We start from the raw sequence: 22,476 nt of genomic DNA on the forward strand, positions 1-22,476 counted from the left end.
CCGCAAGCCATCCTGGCTGACAGAAGATCAGAACAGATGCTGAACCTGTTCCTCTTGTAACTGGCTCCTCTCCCTCCTTCATGGTTCAGATCAGCCATTGGACTTAGGAAGGGAGAAAATGAAGTAGGAGAAGCAAACTGAGGCACAGGTAGAGAATCAAGTAGGAGAAGCAAATTGAGGCACCTAACTTCTATCAGTGCTGGGGAGAGAGAGAGGTAAAAGGAAGAGGTCTGAAGGCCAAGCAGAAGGAGGAGGAACAGCAATAGCCACGAGAAATGAAAGATCCAAGGGGGGTAGGAGAGAGAGTGGGAACTTGTGGTGAAATCAGTTAGCTTGGTGAGGTTTAAAAAAAGGTTTGGATAAATTCCTAAAAGGGAAGTCCATAGGCCATTACTGAGATGACTTGGGAAAATCCTCTGCTTTTTAGGATAAGCAGTATAAAATCTGTTTAATTACTTGGGAACTAGCTAGGTACTTGAGATCTAGGTTAGCCACTGTTGGAAACAGGATACTGGGCTTGAAGAACCTTCAGTCTGTCCTAGTATGACAATTCTTATGTTCTATGAGAGACGGTGAATAGAAGGGTCTGGTAAAAGAGTGAGAGTTTATTTAAAGATTTGCTATACAACTCTTAATACTTCAAAGCAAAGAACTTTACAATCATTTAAAAAAGGAGGATACAAGTAAGCAAAAAAGAAAAAAGAAAAAGATAATGAACTCTTTCCTTCCTTGATAATACTACTGGTGTCCATGTCTCTCTATCTTCCCAGTTCCCCTGCTACTGACCCCCAGAGAATGAAGGGAACAAAGGGAATAATAAGGAAGAATTTGAAAGATGAGAAAAACAGAAAGGTGAAGAATGAAAGAACATTGGTTTCAGAAGAGGAAAGCAACATTTATCCATTAGGTAAAGAAAGAAGAAACAATTGGAAAATAGAAAGGAAGAATAGACAGCAATGAGACAGAAAAAAAGGGCAGGCATAAAGAAGGGAAAACAGGGCAGAATATAAAGCAAGAGACAGCAAAGGTTAGACAAATATTTCATTTACTGAACAAGAATATTAGCTAAAATAAAACATCTTGAAACCCGATTCAAAAATACTGCCTGCATGTATGGCTACCAACTACAAATGGACAGCATACTTCTGCCCATCTTATGGCACAGATTGCTATCCCTGACTGTTGCCCTGAAATTGGGCCTGGATAGATTTGATTGTCTGCAGTTCCAATGAGTCTGCCTGCTTACTCCATTCCTGCTCCCATCCAATACAATTCCTGGTTGGGAAAATCTTCAAGTGCCCCAGATTAGGCCATCAACATTCCGGTAACCTTAGCTTGAAGCAATAGACCACTAGGAGAAAAACCTTTGCCAGAAAAAGCTTACTAAGAGCTGGAAGAAAGTGATCTTTAAAATGCTTTTCAGTGGGAGATCCCAGAGACAACTGGAAGAGGCCATTAGAAGAAAAGCTTCAGTAGGAGGAACCCAATAGCTGGAAGGAAAAGACTGCATTGAAGTCTGATGCTGCTGTTGCTTTTTGAGAAATTGATCACATGAACTGATTTCTCAGGGAAAGCAGCTTTTCCCCTAGAATTGCTCATTTGTTCTGTAGCACAGCCACGCAGTTCAGTCAGAAATCCTGCACAAGAAATGATATGCATATTGTCAGTTTCACTGAGAAATAACTAACCATTTTGTTAGTTTCGCCACCAGCATATTATCAGTATCTCCATGAACAAGTTATTCACATTTCACATCTCTGCAATCTGAGCTTATGCTACCTACTTTCCAGTAAACGGTCAAATGGGAATTTGAAGTTCTGCTAATACTCAATAGGGTTTAATTTTTAGGGGCTTCATTTAGAAAAATTGACATCCCAGCTCATGAACAACACTGATTCATAGGATTGGGCACAAACTAGAAGTGAGGAGTAAACCTTTCGGCATTTTACTGCTACTATTTATCACTTACACTGAAAGGTTACTCCTGTGTTTTAAGTAAACTCCAATGCCCAATAAGCAATTGCATGGTTGGAAGTGCACTTGTGGCCTCGTACCTTTCTTTACGACAGCAAACTGGACACACTCGGTTTCCAACCCGCTGCAGCTTATTGTTTCCTCGTCGTCACATGGGTCAGAATTCACTGAATAAAAGCAGGATGGACAGGTTTGCCCATTCAAAGTACTATTTACTGAAAGCCCTAGAAAGGGTAAAACCAGAATCAGATTTCTGCCTCAGGGCTTTCAGACAACATTAGGTCATCAGGGACAAGCTGAACAAAACCTCTCCCCCCCCTTCCTCCCTCTGTTTCAATATAGTCATTTTGCTTAGGAAATCAGAGCTATAAATCCAGAAATGCAGTGAAGAAAGGACAACAAATACTGTTACTGCAACCTGCTGGACTAGTTAAAAAAATAGAAGAAGCCTGTGTTATCTGCTCTCTACAGCCCAGAGTCAGATGATCAATGTGATAAAACATGAGAAAACCTTGCTTTGGACTCCTGATATAGCAACTCAATAAGGAAATAACATGCAAAGAGTTAAACATAACATGCAAAGAGTTAAAAGCATAGTAATGTGAAGCTCCATTTTGGACAGACCATAGAAATGTCAGGGTACAGGAGATATGCAATTCTGAAAGTATTTTAGAACAAAATCTGCCAACCTATTGCCTAATCTACAATACGTTCAGGAATGGACATGTATGTGGTAGAATGGGTTCAGTACTCACAAGAGTTTAACCAGGCAGAAGCCAATTCTGGTTATTTAGACTAGAGACACTTCTATTAGTGCCACTGAACACAGTAACATTGTAACATAGTGGATATATGGTCCATTCAGCTTAAGGTACAATGGGATACCACATATGTGTACTTGACCTTGATTTGTCTATGCCATTTTCAGGGCACACACACACCATAGAAGCCTGTCCAGCAATGGCCTTGATTTTCTGGAAGAGTTGTGCCTATATAATTCTGCTTATTTAATGAGTGGAAAGTAACTTTCCTGTCCTGATAAGGTGTATCTACCAGAGCTTTTCTGAACTTTTTAGTCCAATGCTTTTCAGCCCAGTGGAGTGACTTTTGTGACTAGAGTAACTGTTTTGTTTTAATTTTTTAAATCAATTCCAGAAGCTACAGGAAAGATGTGTTCCTGTGAGGAAATATAGGCTGGAACATTTTAAGGAAAACAAAGAAAAGTATCCACATGGGGGGAAAAAAGGAAATGGGTAAATTCCATCCTACCAAAGTCATTAAATTAGAAACAATTTTGGCTTGACGCAAAGGTAACCTAAGGAAGCAAGAGCAATCCACCAAGATATTTTAAACTAACATATAAGCTGTCGCCCATTATACTGCTCCTGATACATACACTTTGGTTTCCCGTTGTTACAAAGATCAGAAGTACAGCAGAGGGTGTTCACGCTCACTCGGAACTTTCCAGCAGTCATACTCGAGTTGTTCCAGCAGTCCTCTGTTGTTCCACAAGCCTTCTCAAAGATCTGTCTTTTATGATTTTCTGTTGAGGTGTGGCATAGTGTTAGAGAGATAGAGAGATGGATGAACCTCCTGAAATACACTTCATATCGAAGTCCAATCCTATAAATATTTTGACTCAAATTGATTCAGAAAAGTACTTTTTACTCCCAGCATGAATCTGACTGGCCACTAATGTCATTCATGACATGTATGTTCTGCATCCTGGATTTGATTTGCTGGGAAGCAGGTGTTAATCCCTAAGAAATGTTTCCCTTTCTATGTAAGGAGACCTATGGGTCTCAGTCCAGTGTATTTTTGTGCCCTATATGTAGAAAAGGAGAACTTGCTACTCATGGGAGAATTCTAAGGGAGTGATTTAAATTTGAGGTAGGTGCTGTCCATTCTCAAAAGTGGAGAACAGTATTATGAAAGAGGGGTAGAGTCAGTTTAACCATTGGACCAGATAAGGCACTGGATCAGAGTGTCAGGTGATAAAGGACACCAAAATCACCAGCCTCTGACATCACCACAAATGCCTCACCTGGTCTAAAGGTTAAGCCTTCTCTTTGCCCCTCCCTGTGGATCTAGCATCCTTCCTCTCTCTCTTTCCCTTTCTTGATCCAGCATCTCTCCTCTTCTTTCCCCACACTGGCATTGCTCCCTCCTTCCTTTCCTCCTCCACTGTGGTCCTGTAAACTTTACCTTGATTTCCTCCAGCAGCATGAACAATAAGTGGTTTTCAGCCTGCTTTTGTGTCTTCACTCTTCTGAATCCCGCTGATAGAAAATGGCATCAGAGGAGGCAGAATATGATAGAGAGAAAGCACAGGGGCAGGCCGAAAGCCAACTGTTGTTCATGCTGCTGCTGGCAACTAGGATAAAGTATATAGGACTACAGTGGAGGAGAGAGCGAGACAGAGACTGGACCAGGGGGGTAGGGAGAGAAGGGGAGAGACACTATACTAGGCAAGTGAGGGAAGAAACCTGGACCTGTGTAGGGTGCCAGGGACAGAAGCAATGTGGAAAGTGGGGGTGATGGTGGTGGTGGGGGGGGGGGGTGATGACACTGGAGCAAGTTTGTTCAGGGCACCATAATCCTTTGAGCTGGCCCTGAAGAGGGGGGCTTGCTTTTATTTTTGCTTAATGGAGCAATTTTCTTAGTATTATAGTTATAACTTTTATGTTTTCACACTCAGCAATGACACATTGATAAAAAGACATTTTATGTTGTCTGTTTTATTGAAAAAGAACAATAAATCAGTACAGAAATAACACTACAGAGGCTGCGTGAGGCCTTGTTGCAAGGAATCGAACAGAACTGCAGGCTTTATCCTGACTATCTCAAGACAACATTGAATGCTTGAGTGGAACGCCATTGGTAGGTGACTACACCAAAGTGTACTTGTTTAGCTATTAGTGAAATAGGTGAAATTTCTTTTATTTTTCACAATAAGGTGCAGATATTAAGGCCCGGATTCTATAAACGGCGTCCCAATTGTAGGCGGCCAACTGCTGTCTAACCAGCCAATCTGAACGCATGTTTTCTACAAAAAACCTCCCGAGGCATGCCGCCTATATTGGAGGCAGCTCCAAGAGCATAGGGAGGTGCGCAAGCCCACCTAAGCTTACTTAAGGCTAGGCGTGGCTTGGACCAGAAGTAGCATTAGGCAGACCTAGGTGGACGTAAGCGTCTGTAACATGGATGTTAGTTAGAGAATTAGCATCTGTAACATGGACATTGGTTAGAGAATTGGGTTATTAGGCGGGCTTAGGCGCAATTATATATAGGACACCGAGATGTGTGATTCTCAAAATCCACTTAGGCGGCTTCTGAGACCACACATCCTATACAGAATCCGGGCCTAAAGGTTCATTTAATACAATACTGCTAGATTTTTTGCATTAAATTTTTTAAAAATCATTATTTATGACAGGAGACTGTTTTCCTACTCTTTTGTGGTTGTAACACTGTATTACAGTACTCCCCCAAAATTTGCAGGGGTTTTATTCCAGGAACTCCTGCGAATTTAAAAAAAAATGCAAATGTGGTTTTTCACCTGTCAAAAGGCAGGGGAGGAAGGAGAGGGCAGCTGGAGCACCGGCAGGTGAAGAAAATCACTTGCGGTCTGCTCCGACTACCTCTTCCTGTAGTAAAGTCTGGCTACATCAGTCAGGAGCTGCTTAGACATGCAGCTCCTGATTGGTGTAGCCCGACATTACAACAGGAACAGGCGGTTGGAGCAGACCACAAATGAGCAATTCTGCAATTCTCAAACTGCAAATTCGCGGGGATACACTGTAATGGGGTTCTAAGGAATCCGACCCTACTTGTTTAATAAACATATTGGAGACTCTAGTGTTATTTCTGAATTGACTTATTGTTCTTTTTCTATTAAACAGACTTGACATAAAATGTATTTTTATCAATGTAAAAACATAAAAGCTGAGTGTAAAAACATAAAAGTTATAGCTATAATGCCAAGAAATTTGCTTCTTTAAGCAAAAATAATAGCAAATTTTAAGAAAAACGGAGCTTTATGTAATCAGTGGCTTTGAGGGACTTCAGGATGGGCTATAAAATTTTAAAAAAATTATTTTCTGATCAAGCACAATCAAATTTATGGAAAACTTCAATTCACACAGTCTTTCCAACTTTAGGTTTTTCTGGACAGCCCTACTGGGCATCTTTTCTACTTCTGTAGATGTGAATCACTGAAGCCTCAAAATTTTGGACTCATATTCAGTTTTGTTTCTGTTTAGTCCTCACCTGTTTCTCTATGTGCTATTGTCTGCTTTTTGATTCATGAGTACACTTCCCTGACTTGGAACAATCACTGGATTGTGGACTAACTCCCCCTCCCCCTTTTTATCAAGCCACATGTCATCATGTGATCAGGCTAAGCAGTATTACCCGTTACATATCCACCCCCAGGCACCTTGGTTCTCTATTAAAACAACAACATAAACAGGGTTAGACAGGTACACCATACATTCTCTTAAAATTCTCAACCAAGTCTTCTCAACTCTTCCTGGTACTCTCTGAGTCCTCCCTGGACTCTGTCCTCCAGGTCTTCCCTGAGTCCTCTCTGATCCTTGATTGGCTTTCCTCATCTTTGACAGCTTCCAGTGCCATTTACCGGTCACTCTTCCAGTTGTCACCATCCCAACAGGTCCCTCCACCGGATGCTCCTTAGATCTTGGCCATGCTTCCTGAAGAGTATTTGAACAGTTTTCGGTTCCAGCACCGGTCTCTACTGGTTGCCACTGGCCCTGCCGGTCCTACTGCTGATCAGCTGTCTGACCCCCTCAGCCTTGGACTATGTCAGCTCTTCTAGCTGTCTCTTGTGGGGCTACTGCCAGTCCCTTACTCCCTGGCTTCTTGTGTCCCCACCACCTGGATCTGTCTTCACCAGTCTCATTGCTGGTCATCAAGCCTTAGCCTCCTCCTCAATTTAAGGCTCTACCAGGCCCTCTGGCTATTTTTCTCTGCCAGTGTATAGGTCCCCATTCTCTGCTGCACCAGTCCCCTCTATCAGGACTGTTCAGTCGGACCACTCCTCTTCACTGCATTAGACCCCCCCTATCAGTGCCAGTCAGCAACGGCCTTCTGGACTTACCTGGAGTTAGGCTAGAGGCCAGCATTCCTCCTCCCAAAGGAGCTTCTTCCCTTCTGAGCACTCTGTGCTGGGAGCTGTTTGTATGAGTGGATAGCTCCCAGCAACACTTGCAAATCGGCTCTCCTTTCAGGTTCAATGAGCTCCATTGCTTGGGCTCCCTCCATTGGCCAGTGACAGCTATCTCAACCCCATCACATCGCATTAGGTTTTTTAAATTGCTGGACGCTGTGGTAAAAATTCTAATGCCATAGAATTCCTATGAGCTTTGGAGCTTTTACTGCAGCAACTGGCGATAAAAAAAATCCCTAACACAGCTTGATAAAAGGGAGATAATTTTGTAGGCGTAAATAATCCCCTAGGTGTAAAGCTTCCCAGCTATTTCAGGTTCCATCTTAAAAACGTATTTATAGGCATTGTTTTCCTAGATTTTTGCTGCAATCCCCAATAAAAAGTAATTACAGCATTACTGAGATAAGACCATACTGGGTTAGACCAATGACTCATCTAGCCTAGTATCCTACTTCCAACAGTGTACAATCCAGGTTACCAAAGGCTGAATCCCAAGGAGTAGCAAGATTCCATGCTACCGATTCCAGTGATAAGTAGTGGCTTGGAAGGATTATTTTTTTTTTTGTAAATATAGCATTTGAAGAAACCCACATGACAGCCTGAGCCAGTTAAAGTTAGTGAAGTGAGCCAAGTAGTTAATCCAAGCCTAAGCAAAATTATAGGCTAGAGTTTTCCATATCGTGTGCCATGGGCACGATGGAGTTCCATAAATTGCTTTTGCTGTAGGTAATTAGGGAAGACAGATGGTCATAGTGTTTGCTTGCCAAAAATGGCAAAAAAACAGTGATTATAGATGATAGAGAGAGGTGGGGAGCAATAACTTGCAACCTCCTACAAAATTGTTTTATTTATGTGAATTTTATTTGATGGAAAGCATATAGTGAAACATTTTTTGAAGAATCATTTAAAAAAAGCTAATGTTTACTTCTAACAGACTATCAGATACATTCCTTCTCTTCCGTTGTGGTAATGCTTTTGGCAGTTCCTCCTTTAAAATTCCTTCAGTTTAAATACTAGGAATAGAACATTTTTGGCATGGCACCTCACATCTTATGCAATTTACTTCCTTTGGAACTAAAAATTATGTGAGAATTATTCTCAGTTCCACAGTAAACTGATGACATACGCTGACTTTTACAAAGCCATGGTAGCGGTTTCTACTGTGGGCCGGCGAGATATATGCTCTGACACTCATAGGAATTCTATGAGTGTTGGAGCACTTACCTTACTGGCCTGCGGTAGAAACCTCTACCACTGCTTTGTAAAAGGAGGTTTTTTTTTCTAGAATGATACAATTTGGTCTAGTACAGGGGTAGGTAATTCTGGTCCTCGAGAGCCGGAGCCAGGTCATGTTTTCAGGATATCCACAATGAATATGTATGAGATGGATTTGCATGCATTGCCTCCTTGAGATGCAAATCTATCTCATGCATATTTATTATGGATATCCTGAAAACCTGACCTAGCTCCGGCTCTCGAGGACCAGAATTGCCTACCCCTGGTCTAGTAGGATTCACTCAGAATTTCTAGCTTCTGGCTAATATTAGGGGTCTTTCACTAAGGTGTGCTAGCTGATTTAGAGCGTGCTAAATGCTAATGCATCCATAGAATATAATGGACGCGTTAGCATTTAGTGCCTTAGTAAAAGATATTAATAATAATAATAACAGTTTATATACCGCAATACCGTTAAGTTCTATGCGGTTTACAAAAGATTAGTGGAGTACAAGTTGAGTTGACGTACAAGTTGAATTAACTTAAGGTTTGTGGGGAACAATGGGGAGAAAGGGCAAGGGAGGGGAAAGAGGGAAGTGGGTCAACTGTCTAGGTATTTCAGGAATAGGTGGGTTTTGAGGCGTTTCCTGAATACCTCATAAGTGGTGGGCAATAGGAGTTGTTCTAGGTCTTTACCCCATAGAGCAGCCTGATGTTTTTTAATGGAAATTCTTGCTAGAAGAATAAGTATGATATTTGTACTGTGCTATGGACTGCATAATTATATCATATGATTTACTGATTTGTTTCTCTTTTTTCTAGGGGAATACAATGGAAAAGTATTATGTTGTTTCTGCTATTTCCCATTTGTTTTGTTTGGTTGTGAAATGTCTTTTGTGTTATCAACAGCACAGACTTTTTTTCAATAGAATAAAATCATGAATGCGGTGGAATATAAATGAGTAAATGTGAACCAGTCATTTACTCTTTCTAAAAGATCTAATTTTATTTTCCTATTCTAGCCCAGCTTTCTCTACTTATTTTCCCATGTTTGTCGCTCTTTTCCATGACATCAATGCAGCCCCAAGCTCGGAGAAGGAGATGTTTATGTAGGGCAGGGCCAGGTGTCCTCTTTTTTTTAAAGAGACAATCTGGTAACCCTAATCCCGCCCCTTCTAAACTTCCTGCTCAAGGCCCCATGCTGGCCACAATGAATATTATAACATATTCTGAATGCTGTATAAGTGCCACACCAGAAGAGGTGAGGAAATAAAGGACAAGCCACTAGCCACCTTGGGGAGGAGAGGAGGAAGGGAAGGGGAAATGCTGAACACCACAGGGTGGAGGGGGAATAGGAAAGAAGAGAGATTTTGGACATTTTTTTTGGGGGGGAGAGGTAAGGAAAGAGAGAGATAATGAATACTAAGGCAGGAGGTGGGGAGCAGTGGGGAAAGAGAGATGCTAAATACCACAGTAAAAAATAGGTAAGGAGAAGGATGCAAGATACCCGAGGTGGGGGGTGGGAATGGAGGGTAGGGAAAGGGAGATCCTGGAATACTAGGGATAAGGAAAAAAAAGGGATTTTGGATTAGAGTGCATGGTCGAGGAGACAGAGGCATGTAGCTGAAGGTTTGTTTATGGTGTTAGGTACAAAGGCCCAGCCTTGACTAATGAACAAGTATTGAAATTATAAGAAGCACATTTAAAATAAGTTAGAAAAAATATTTTTTCATGCAATGCATGACTAAGCACTGGAATGTATTGCCAGAGGATGTGGTAAAAGCAGGTAGCATAGCAGGGTTTAAAAAAGGTTTGGTTAAATTCCTAGAGGTAAAGTCCATAGACAATTATAAAGATAGACATGGAAAAAAGCACTGCTTACCCTGGGATCAGTAGCATGGAATCTTGTTACTGTTTGGATATCTATCAGGTACTTGTAACCTGGGTTGGCCACTGTTGGAAGTAGGATAGCTAGGTAAGGCGGACCATTGGTCTGAGCCAGTGTTAATGGATTTTATTCTCATACGTAATGCAGCCTACTTTTCAATAGCACATACCAATTTTCAGTGGTGAACACTATGAAAGGATAGCGTATACCAGGGGTGTCAAACTCAATCACATTAAGGGGCTGAAATCCAAAATACAGGCTAAGTCACGGGCTAGATCCCGCTCAATCTCCGCCCCAGACCCCCGCCCCCATAATAGTACTAATTATAACACAATTTTTTCCATTCATTTGTCATATATACACACACAATATAATCTTATTAACACATAATGGTTAACCACAAAATTAAACTACACAAAGCACACTGTATGCTTCTCAACATTCATTCCTACCAGAACACAGATAACCCCCTATGCAAATAAGGGACCAGAAAAGTTACTTACCGTAACAGGTGTTATCCATGGACAGCAGGCATATATTCTCACATGTGGGTGACGTCATCTACGGAGCCCCGATGCGGAAGCATTTTCAAGCAAACTTGATTGAAGATTTAAGTTTGCTCTGCTGCTCCACGCATGCGTGCCTTCCTGCTCCACTAGGGGGCGCATCCCCTCATGGTCTCCAGTTCACTTAACTAGCAAAGAAGCCAATCTCGGGGAGGTGGGCGGGTTGTGAGAATATATGCCTGCTGTCCATGGATAACACCTGTTACAGTAAGTAACTGTGCTTTATCCCAGGACAAGCAGGCATGATATTCTCACATGTGGGTGACCTCCAAGCTAACTGAAAAGGGATGGAGGGAAGTTGGCAATTTAAGCAAATAGATTTCGCAAAACCGATTGGCCGAACCGGCCATCGCTCCTGGACAGTGAGTCCAGACAGTAATGGGAGGTGAAAGTATGAACCGAAGACCACGTGGCAGCCTTGCAGATTTCCTCAATAGGTGTGGACCTGAGGAACGCTACGGAGGCTGCCATTGCTCAGACCTTGTGTCCCGTTACTCGACCATGCAGTGCGAGACCAGCCTGAGCGTAGCAGAAGGAGATGCAATCGGCCAACCAGTTGGACAAGGTGCGCTTGGAGACTGGGTGACCTAACCGGTTTGGGTCGAAGGACAAAAACAATTGTGGGACTTTTCGGCCAACGCTCTCTTACAGTCAAGAGTATGGAGCGCCACCTCTCCGGGATGAGAGTGGGGCTTGGGAAAAAACACAGGTAAGACAATGGACTGATTGAGATGAAAATCAGACACTATTTTAAGCAAGAACTTTGGATGAGTGCGGAGTACCACCTTGTCGTGATGGAATACCGTGAAGGGTGGGTCCGCCACTAGAGCTTGTAGCTCACTGACCCGCCGAGCGGAAGTGAGCGCAAGCAGGAAAATCACCTTCCAAGTGAGGAATTTTGGATGGCATTTGTCTAGGGGCTCAAATGGAGGTTTCATTAGTTGAGCCAGAACCACGTTAAGGTCCCAAACCACCGGAAGAGGTTTGAGAGGAGGGTGGACATTCAGAAGACCCTTCATGAAGCGAGAGACTAGGGGGTGGAGCGAGAGGGCTTTCCCTTCCAGGGGCTGATGGAAGGCTGCAATCGCACTGAGGTGTACTCGAATGGAGTTGGTCTTTAGGCCGGAGTGAGATAATTGAAGTAAATAGTCAAGGACCAGGGGGACGGGGACCGACACCGGGTCCTGGCTGTGAGAGGAGCACCAGGCTGAGAATCTGGTCCACTTTTGGGAGTAGCAGGTTCTCGTTGAGGTCTTTCTAGAGGCCTCCAATATCTCCTTGACTGATTGAGACACGGGGAGAGAAGTCAGGGGGAAAGAAACCAAGCATTCAGATGAAGAGATTGAAGATTGGGATGTAACAGCGAACCCTGACCCTGTGATAGTAGAGAGGGAAACCGAGGCAGAGGCAGTGGATCTCTGACACTGAGTTGAAGCAGAAGGGAAAACCAAGGCTGGCGTGGCCAGCGAGGAGCAATCAGGATCAGGGTGGCTTGTACTGTTTTCAGGTGGACAAGCGTCTGCAGGATCAGAGGAAACGGCGGGAACGCGTACAGGAACCTTCCCTCCCAGTCGAGGAGGAAGGCATCGGCCTCGAGCCGGTCCGGGGAGTACATCCGGGAGCAGAAGAGAGGCAGTTTGTGATTGTGGGGGGAGGCGAACAGATCTATTTGAGGTGTCCCCCACTGTTTGAACACCTGTCGTAGGGTTTGAGAGTGCAGTGACCACTCGTGTGGCTGGAGGAGGCGGCTGAGTCTGTCCGCTAGACAGTTTTGTTCTCCTTGTATGTACACCGCTCGAAGGAAGGTGTTGTTGGAGATTGCCCATTTCCAGAGGCGCAGGGCTTCCCGACAGAGGGACCAAGACCCTGTTCCTCCTTGTTTGTTTACATAGTACATTGCTACCTGGTTGTCGGTTCGGATGAGGACCACCCGGTCGTGGAGCAGATGTTGAAAGGCTACAGCTGCGAGATAGATGGCCCGGAGCTCTAGCACGTTGATGTGACAGTGGCGGTCTTCCACTGACCACATCCCCTGCGTGCGTAGGCCATCCAGATGGGCTCCCAAAGCGTACTCTGACGAGTCCGTGGTGAGTACCTTGCTGTGATGAGGGGCGAGGAAGAGTAAACCTTTGGAAAGATTTGAAGAGTCGGCCCACCAGCGGAGCGATTTTTGCAAGGAAGGAGTCACTGTCACGGGACGGTCGATCGGGTCCCGGTCTTGACGCCATTGAGAGGCCAGGGTCCATTGAGGGATTCTCAGATGGAGGCGGGTAAAGGGTGTGACATGGACGGTGGAGGCCATGTGGCCTAGAAGAGTCATCATCTGTCGAGCTGATACCGAGGTCAGCAGAGAGATCCTTCGACTCAGACTTACTAACGCCTCTAGGCGCGGAGGGGGGAGGAAGGAACGGAGGCGAACCGTATCCAGCGTGACCCCGATGAACTGTAGGGACTGCGAGGGGCGTAGTTGGGATTTTGGGAAGTTTATTTCGAACCCCAGACTTTGTAGGTAGGTAATAGTCTGTTGGGTCGCTGAGATAACCCCTTCCCTGGACGGGGCTTTGATCAGCCAGTCGTCCAGGTAGGGGAATACCTGGAGGCCCTTGGAGCGTAAGGTTGCTGCGACCACCACGAGGCACTTGGTGAAGACCCGAGGTGATGATGCTAGGCCGAAGGGGAGGACTCGGTATTGTAGGTGCCAGTCCCTTACCTGAAAACGCAAGAACTTGCGGTGAGTGGGGTGTACTGGGACATGTGTGTACGCCTCCTTCAGATCGAGGGAGCAGAGCCAGTCGCCCTCGTCAATCAGGGGGTAGAGGGTCGGTAGGGAAAGCATCAAAATTTTTCCCGTACTAGAAATTTGTTGAGGCGTCTCAAGTCTAGTATTGGGTGTAGGTCTCCCGTTTTTTTCGGTACCAGGAAGTAACAGGAGCAGAAGCCCTTCTCCCATTGGTCGGGGGGAACCTCCTCCACTGCCCTGAGGCGAAGCAGGTCTCGAGCCTCGGAGAGGAGTAGGGGTAGCTGCGTCCGGTTGGGAGGGCAATTCCTTGGGGGGGTTGTCTGGAGGAATGGCCCGAAAGTTGAGAGAGTATCCTGATGAGATCACGCCAAGGACCCATGCGTCCGACGTGACTTGTTCCCAGCGAGGGTAAAAGGCTTTGAGGCGACCCCCGATGGGAAGGAGGCCTGGGACTATGGCGGAGGGGGCCCGCCCCCTTCCGCAAATCCCGTCAAAAGGACAGGGATGGTTTGGAAGTCGCAGGCGGTTGGGACTTGGGCATGGCCCGGTGGTGGGCTTGCGGACGCCTGGGTGGAGGCCCCGAGAAGGGAGGGGTGGATTTTTGTGGGTTGCGGCATGAAGGGGCCCTGAACGGCCTGGGCGCGGGCGGTTTAGGTTTTTGCCGGACGAGGGAGGCAAACGAGCGTTCGTGTTTGGAGAGGCGTTTTGTGGCCGCCTCGATCGTGTCATCGAACAGTTCTTTTCCCACGCAGGGTAGATTAGCCAACCGGTCCTGTAAGTTGGGGTCCATGTCGACCAGGCGCAGCCTAACTAGTCGGCGCATGGCGATAGCAAAGGCTGCCTCTCTGGAGGAGAGTTCGAAGCCATCGTAGGCCGCGTGGAATAGATGGAGGCGCAGGTTGGAGAGGGACTCTAAAAGCAGGCCAAACGCTCCTTGGCGGGAGGCCTGTAGGTCAGTCTCAAAGGCTCTCAATAGTCCAATGAGGTGTTTGAGGTAGGATGTGAAGGTGAAAGTGTAGCTTTGCACCCTAGAGGCCATCATGGCATTCTGATATAGTCTCCTGCCGAACTTGTCTAGGGTTTGGCCTTCTCGGCCTGGGGGGACCGCGGCTGAGACCCGGGATGGGTGGGCCTTTTTCAAGGAGGATTCTACTAGCAGCGACTGGTGGGAGAGCTGAGGTTGTTCGAATCCCGTGTAGGGTACTGTGCGGTACTTGGCCTCCATTTTGGAGGGTACGGCTGTGACCATGTAGGGGGTCTCCAGGTTCCTGAAGAAGGCCTGTTGAAGTACCGGGTTAGGCGGTAGGCGGAGGGACTCTCTGGGCAGTGATGGCATATCCAGCTCTGCTAGGTATTCCTTAGAATATCTGGAGTCGGACTGGAGGTCTAAGTCCAAAGCGTGGCCCATGTCCTGGACAAAGCGAGTGAAGGATGGGCGAGATGTTCCCGAGGCCCCGTGCGGGGTCGATGAACGAGACCTCCGTCGGGTGGAGAAAGATGGGAAGGCTTCCCTCGAGTATCGAGGTTCCTGCTCCGATCCACGCTCCGAGACCGGGGAAGTACTGTGAAAGTGTTCTGGTGTCGTAGATCTCTGACGTCTTGAGGAGCCCCTCGGAGACGATGTCGGGGTTCGAGGTACCGATCGATGTCGAATCGGTGACCTCGACCCAGACTCCCTCGGTGACAACCTGCAACCTCGGGTCGGAGTCCCGGTCCGAGGGGGAGTTCGGAGGATGCGCGGGTTGGAGAGTGATAACTCAGCCACCCTTAGCGGTCCCATACGAGCTGTAGGTGAATGGCCTCGTAGAGTGGGGGAACCCCGGGCCTTCTTGGAGGTACGGCGGTTCGAGGTGTCTGTCATTTTAGCACTACGTTTTGCACCGCGGCGGTCTGTGGAGGGAGAGCGCCTCGGGTGCCTCGGTGAGGAGTCCGAGGAGGATGGAATGCGGCGAAGCTTGCGCGCTTTTCTTCGAGGTGGCTCGACGCGAGGCTCAGGTTGGTCTGGCACATGCGGGGTCGAGGTCGAGGCCGGTTGCAAATGGGCCATTGCAGCGGACAGCTCCGACGAGATCATCGCTCGGAGTAGGTCCTGGAAAACGGGCACGGACAGCATCGAGGGCATGTCCACTGCCTCGGTGCACTCCACCGGGGGCGACCTCGTATCAGAGTATTCCCGTGTGGTGGAGGCACGGCCCGAAGGCTTGGAGGGCTTAGCCGGGGCTGTAAGTATGGGACTTCCGCCATGCGTCGCCGGCGTCCCCGAGGCTGGTTTCTTTGCTGGTACAGAACCTGAAGAGGGAAGAGGGGACTTACCTGGAGCCGAAGTCTTCTGTTGTCCCGAGGACTTCGGGTTCGAGTCTCGAGGCGATGCCGAGGTATTCGGGGCCGAGGTCAAGGCCGGGGCCGAGGCCGGGGCCGACCTCGAGGCCGAGGTAGAGGGTTGGTCCGGGGCGAAAAGGTCCGCCATGCGGGCTTTCCTTCGACGGAGGGCCCGGTTCTGGAAAGTAGCACACTGGGGGCAGGAGTCGGTTGGATGAGCGGCCCCCAGGCAGAGGATGCACCGGCGATGCGGGTCTGTGATGGAAAGAAGCCGCTCGCACCGGGAGCACTTTTTAAAGCCGGTCAAAGGCTGGGACATAGAATCGAAACTGGCCGCGGCTCGAATAGCCACGCGGCCACGGAGACCCGGAAGCCTCCGGGTCGGTGAAAAACGAAGCAGGAACAGTTGAAACAAGAAAAAAACTCGCGCACAGCAACTAAATCGAGAAAAACAAGAAAAAATCGCGGTGCTAGAAGGCAGTTGGGGCAGAGCCTGAAAAAACACAACTTCTAGGCTCAGCGGAAAATTTTGAACTGGAGACCACGAGGGGATGCGCCCCCTAGTGGAGCAGGAAGGCACGCATGCGTGGAGCAGCAGAGCAAACTTAAATCTTCAATCAAGTTTGCTTGAAAATGCTTCCGCATCGGGGCTCCGTAGATGACGTCACCCACATGTGAGAATATCATGCCTGCTTGTCCTGGGATAACTAAAAGTACTAATATATACAAAGGAAACCCTAAGATTCAAGACTCTGCATGCAGTACAACCCCAGAGAAATAGAAACAAATACATTTCTTCCTGAACAGTGCAAAATATAGATAGCAGATTAAAATTCTCAAAATTGAAACAAGTCAAACACTAACTTGAAAATAAAATCATTCCCCCTATCTTTGTTGTCTCCCTCCCTCCATGCTATGCCTCCCTCCAGTGGGTGTCTTATTTTCTGGCCAGCTCCCACCTGGCCGTTTTATGCGGCCTGCGGTCTGATGTTCCCGGTGTTATCCTGTGGCCGGCTCCCTCCTCCTCACATTCGCAGTGTGCACGAAGCCGCATGCAGCAGCTCCTCGCAAATTCTGCGCCTGAATCAGAAGCCTTCTCTCTGATGTCACAACTTTAGAGGGAATGCTTTTGGCTGAGGTACGGGACGTGAGAGGAGCCACTATATGCGGCTTCGTGCACACTACGGCTGTGAGGAGGAGGGAGCCAGCCACAAGATAACACCATCGGACCGCGGGCTGCATAAAACAGCCAGGCGGGATGGATTTGGCCTGCGGGCCTTGAGTTTGACACCTGTGGTGTATACCATTGAAGAATAGTGTATGCTATTGATGACAAAAACAAGGAAACCAACATTTAGGAGTTTTTCTTTTATCTCATTTTTAAAATGAAATGACAGGCATTTTATAAAGAATCTCCTAGGGGCAAGAATGCATTTAAATGCTGGCATTCTAATAATTTGTGCATAAGTGTGGACACATACGTGTGTAAAAGACCATTTTCCATTTTCCATGTTCTGTAAGTGCATGCCAAAATTTAGTAGTGTGTACTTTGGAGGTGGGCTTTAACATGGGTGGAGTTTGGACAGAATATTTATGGGACACACATTTATTTGTGTAGATTATAGAATGCTATAATCTATGCACATTCTGTAGCAATCTAGGTGCAAGTATTTATGCCTGCTCTACGGCTTTCTGAAGAGTTCACACCTAAAATATAGGTACATATTTGACCTGTTACAGTACTATTCTATATAGAAAAGTAGGTGCCTACCTTTCTTTATAGATTAGGCTTAAAAAAAAGTGTGTTCTTGGTATTCTCCACATACCTCTAGTTCCCTCGGCTTTGCCTGAGGTCTTAGCTCCTCCAGTAGAAACATCAACTGCTAGTAACTATATTAGACTGACAAAATTGGATTTTATGCTTACATACCGTATATTGCTTTGAACAACTTAGCAGCTTACATTAGCAGTATAGAAAAATTAACCACCCACATTTCATGTCCTGGCAGACAAAAAATGTCAATATTGAGGAGGTTATTTCACGATGACACCAAAAGTCTTTAAAGGAAACTCTTTTGGCTATCTCCCATGCAGTGTCCAAAAGAACACTCTTACGGTGTTGCCATAATTTTGACATTCTTTAACAAGCTATCCTTTGCGATTTGGCTCACAATACATAAGGAATTCTTATCCTTCAAAGAGAAATAAGAACATAAGAATAGCCTTACTAGGTCAGACCAATGGTCCATCAAGCCCAGTAGTACGTTCTCACAGTGGCCAATCCAGGTCCCTAGTACCTGGCCAAACCCAAGGAATAGCAACATTCCATGCTACCGATCCAGGGCAAGCAGTGGCTTCCCCCATGTCTTTCTCAATAACAGACTATGGACCTTTCCTCCAGGAAATTGTCCAAACCCTTCTTAAAACCAGTTATGCTATCCACTCTTACCACAGCCTCTGGCAATACATTCCAGAGCTTAACTATTCTCTGAGTGAAAAAGAATTTCATCCTATTGGTTTTAAAAGTATTTTCCTGTAACTTCATCGAGTTATAACATGACAGGAGAGGGGTTTCACTTTACCCATAAAAGTTTCTTTCAGGGTTGCTATGCAGACACTTTTAGAGGCATCACAGGTTATTGACACACCCGTGCAGCTTGGTCCATGCAAGTTGGTGCATTTTTCACATATCAATGAATTCCCTGAGGACAGAAAAGAAAAGCAACATGCTATTAGAGCATCATTAATAACTCACAATTCCTGTCATTTCCTTTTAAATCCCCAGAAGCTTGTCCTTAGGGAACATACTAATTGCAGGATACCTTCTCATTGATGCTAACCTGCAACAGACAACCTTTATTTCATCATTGTAGGACTATCTCATTACATCAGTAACCTGTGTATCAGAAGAATTTCCCGATTAGTTACAGTGGGGTCAATATTCAAATACTATGGTCAACTTTATCCTATATGCTATCTGTACCATTTAAATATTTATTTATATACCACTTATATCCTAAGTGATTTTACATTCAGGTACTTTATCATATTTCCCTATCTGTCCGGATGGGCTCAAACTCTATCTAATGCACCTGGGGCAATGGGGGGATTAAGTGACTTGCCCAGGGTCACAAGGAGCAGCGAGGGATATGAACCCACAACTTTCTTCTTCTCCCTTCACAGATATTCAGCTCATGATGGTCAGTGGTTTTCACACACTAGCCACTGCAGTATTTTAAATCTCAAATATTCAGTACCAGGCTGTAGCTGGATATCAGTGTTGAATATCCACGTGAAAAGCAGCCGCCAACACTTATCCGGGAGCCACACTGATTATCACCATTAATCAAGTGACTCCAGGCTCTGTCCCCAGAAATCTTGAAAGCAAAAAAGGAATTTTATACCAAAAAGATTGAGAAGAGTAGCAGTAAAAATAAGAATGGGCAAATGTTCTCTTTACTGAAGACTCTTAGGAGATACTAGAAATAAAGGGAGCAGTACGGGGGTATAATACCAAAAGGCATGTGAATTTGCAGATTTTTTTCAGCTCAAAAACTAGCTTTTTACAAAGCAATTTACCTGTAACTAATGTTTTGAACATTTGTTCAGACAGGTCGAAATGAATAGCCAACACTTCACAATTGGATCGCTTTCAGCCTTGTTCCTTAATTAGCCTGGAAAAACTGATTAGGGGAATCAAACATCAATATATGGACTTTAAGTGCAATACAATTATTGATGGTTAATAAAAGATGGAATTATGCCCAAAAGTTGGAAACGTGTCAGTGTTAGGCCAATCTTAAAAGGACCTGGGATAAATAGTTTGGATGTCCACAGTTATAGATAGGTTTCAAATCAATGCCTACCATCAAAAATTGCTGAAAAGGTTGTGCTAAATCATCTAATTGATTTTATAGAGAAAACTAATGTGATTCATCCTCGGCAATCAGGCTATAGGAAAGGACATAGCACCGAGACCATTCTTACCTCAGTGTTCAGTGATATTTGGGAAACTATAGACAGTGGACAACTTGTGTTAGCTTTGCCACTGGACTTAATGGCAGCATTTGATCTTGTGGATCATGAGATGCTTCTGTCAAGACTTTCCTCTATAGGAATTGAAGGCATGACTTTAGACTGGCTTAAATCATTCCTGACACAGAATTTTCATTGTACATTTGGGAGGAGATACCTCAAAAGAGATGTCAATAAACTGTGGAGTCTCACAGGGCTCTGCCCTATTTCCAATCTTAACATCTTTTTGAGCAACGTCATTGGTTGCCATTTGAGGCTAGGATTCTGTTCAAATTTGCATGTATTTGCTTTAAAACACTGTTTGTTTTGGCTCCAGGTTATCTATCCTCACGTTTTGAACTGTATAGTACAAAAAAGTCTGCTCGAAGAATTAATTTCATTGCCTATCCGACATTAAAATATTGTTGTTATAAAAGATTTCTAGATAAAACACTTGCATTATGGGCTGGCAAATTGAGCAACTGGTTAAGTCAAATTGTCTCTTAGGCTCAGACTTATACTTTTTGAAAATCTGTGAAAACATATCTTTTTGAAAAATTTGTAAACTAATTTTCAATCATGCCTTGTATTTCCCTAAAAATGTACTATCACTGATTGTTTGGTCTCTTTTGATGTGAACCACCTAGAACTAAATGGTATGGTGGTATACAAGAATAAAATTGTTGTTATTGTTATTATTATTATTATTATTAATAGCTTTAATTCAAGAGCAGGCTTTAAATGTCTACTGCTATGCAGGTGGCATTCTAATCCTGGCAAAAATTGCCCCTAATAATACACATAATAGAATGTCAAAAAACTTTGGACAAAGTGGCAGGATGACTACAAGATCACAAACTAGACTAAATATTTCTAAGTCACTGCAGGTCCACACGAATGCCCAACTCTTATGCCAACACTAGCAGGAAAGCCAATTCAGCTGGTATCCAGCTTTAAATACCTAGGAGCATTTTTTGAGTCATCTCTTACTTTTGAAACTCAAGTAATGACAGTTATTAAGAAAGGGATTTTCATTCTTAGACAATTACAATCAGTGAAAAAGTTGTTCAAACTCTTCGCCCTTCAAACATTGTTACATGCCATATTTATCTCATGACTAGATTATGGGAACATTGTCTACTTGGGATTGTCACAATCTCTCTTAAAAAGACTGCAAACTACAAAATGCAGGTATTAGGTTATTAGGAAATGTCAGAATTTTGGGTCATGTTACAAGTTTCAAGTTTATTAAAAAAATTTGATAAAATCGCTTATCTTGGTTTGCAATATAAAAAAAGGGTACAATTAAAAACAATAATTTGACAATTCAGACAACACAAAAACATTGACTAACTGGTACAAAAGGTAAAGAAAGGGAGAAATACAATTTTTCTGAAGAAAAGAACAATAAAGGCAAATACGACAGGAATGGGGTAAAAAGCATCAGCTGAGAAATAGAGCTAAGGAAAAATTTAGCAGTTTACCTAGCTTTATAAGAAATTTCATTGGCTGACAATCTCTTTTAGATGCAAACTCAAATTTCTCTGCCTAGTCCATAAGGCACTATGGGAACAGGAACCCATATACCTAAATAGATGGAAAACTCTTTAACCCCAGCTCGATCACTACAAGACTATAGACTAGTAGTGCCCCACTTTAAATTAGGCACAACAAAGAAAAATGGGGAGATCCAATGATCCACAGTGAAAACAATCCACTGATGAAATCAAAAACAAAAAACCGTAGATATAGATGTTCTGGAGATAATTTATTATACACTGACATATAAAAACATGAAAATTCAATTAAAAAAGTACAATGATAAAAAATACAGTGATAAAAATCCAACCGGACCCTACACAGTCCGTGTTTCGGCGAACACGTCTTCCTCAGGGGTCCAATGGTTTGCAAACTCACATATAAAGAATTGGACTGAAAACAGTCTTTTGTGTTTAAACATGTGAACAAAGAACACCGCAGACAACCTGAAGTAGCAAAAAAACACTTTAAATTAGCACATTGGGCAGCTACTAGAGAAAGTGCATTCTACTGGCAGGTATCAAATCTTTGGAATAGTCTGCCAAGGGACATAAGGGCAGAAATAAATTTTAAGAGTACTAAAATTACGTTAAAAACACATTTTTCTAGTGCAATAGGGATGGTATGCTCAGTGGCGTACCTAGCATATATATAAGCAACTCTTCCAATGGGAGACAAATGTGGTCATAAGATGTTCTAAATGAAATTATTGCAGAAGCAAAAGAGAAGACAGTATCAGATCTTTGTTGCTCTAAAGGAAGGAAAACGCCTCAGAAAGGGCCCTCCCACCTCCACAATGGTGGATCTTAAAGGTGGTTAAGCGATAACCTCATAGGCAAAACCTTCTTGTTAAAGTGAGCAATTAAACCATATACCATAAACTGTGCTTCACTTAAATGCTGAAATAGATAGAGGCAAAACAACCACTTATCTTAGAGCTGATCGGCACACCGACGGAGGCCAGCGTTTCACCGACAGGCTACATCAGGGTGTGACCCGACCGATCAGTTTGTCAGCATAAGCAGCCTCGGGC

The 22,476-nt window shown here is 44.5% G+C and overlaps 1 protein-coding gene across 4 annotated transcripts in view; it reads right to left on the reverse strand.

Annotated features, from left to right (window-relative positions):
• Positions 1-585: 585 nt before the first annotated feature.
• LOC117368829 (phospholipase A2 inhibitor and Ly6/PLAUR domain-containing protein-like) overlaps positions 586-22,476 on the reverse strand; it is a 56,332-nt gene continuing 34,441 nt past the window's right edge. Inside the window, exons 1-5 of one of the 4 annotated variants that reach the window (XM_033962565.1) lie at positions 19,470-19,506; positions 18,473-18,592; positions 3,371-3,517; positions 2,055-2,198; positions 586-1,637 (exon numbers count right to left, since the gene is read on the reverse strand). In XM_033962565.1, coding sequence (XP_033818456.1) covers positions 1,456-1,637; positions 2,055-2,198; positions 3,371-3,517; positions 18,473-18,592; positions 19,470-19,491 — 615 coding nt within the window. In that variant the 5' untranslated portion in view covers positions 19,492-19,506 and the 3' untranslated portion in view covers positions 586-1,455. Of the gene's footprint in view, positions 1,638-2,054; positions 2,199-3,370; positions 3,518-18,472; positions 18,593-19,469; positions 19,507-22,476 lie in introns of those variants that run through there. The other 3 variants (XM_033962564.1, XM_033962566.1, XM_033962563.1) reach the window with 3 other exon arrangements.

Source organism: Geotrypetes seraphini, chromosome 11, assembly GCF_902459505.1.
Source record: "Geotrypetes seraphini chromosome 11, aGeoSer1.1, whole genome shotgun sequence".
Taxonomy (NCBI): Eukaryota; Metazoa; Chordata; class Amphibia; order Gymnophiona; family Dermophiidae; genus Geotrypetes; species Geotrypetes seraphini.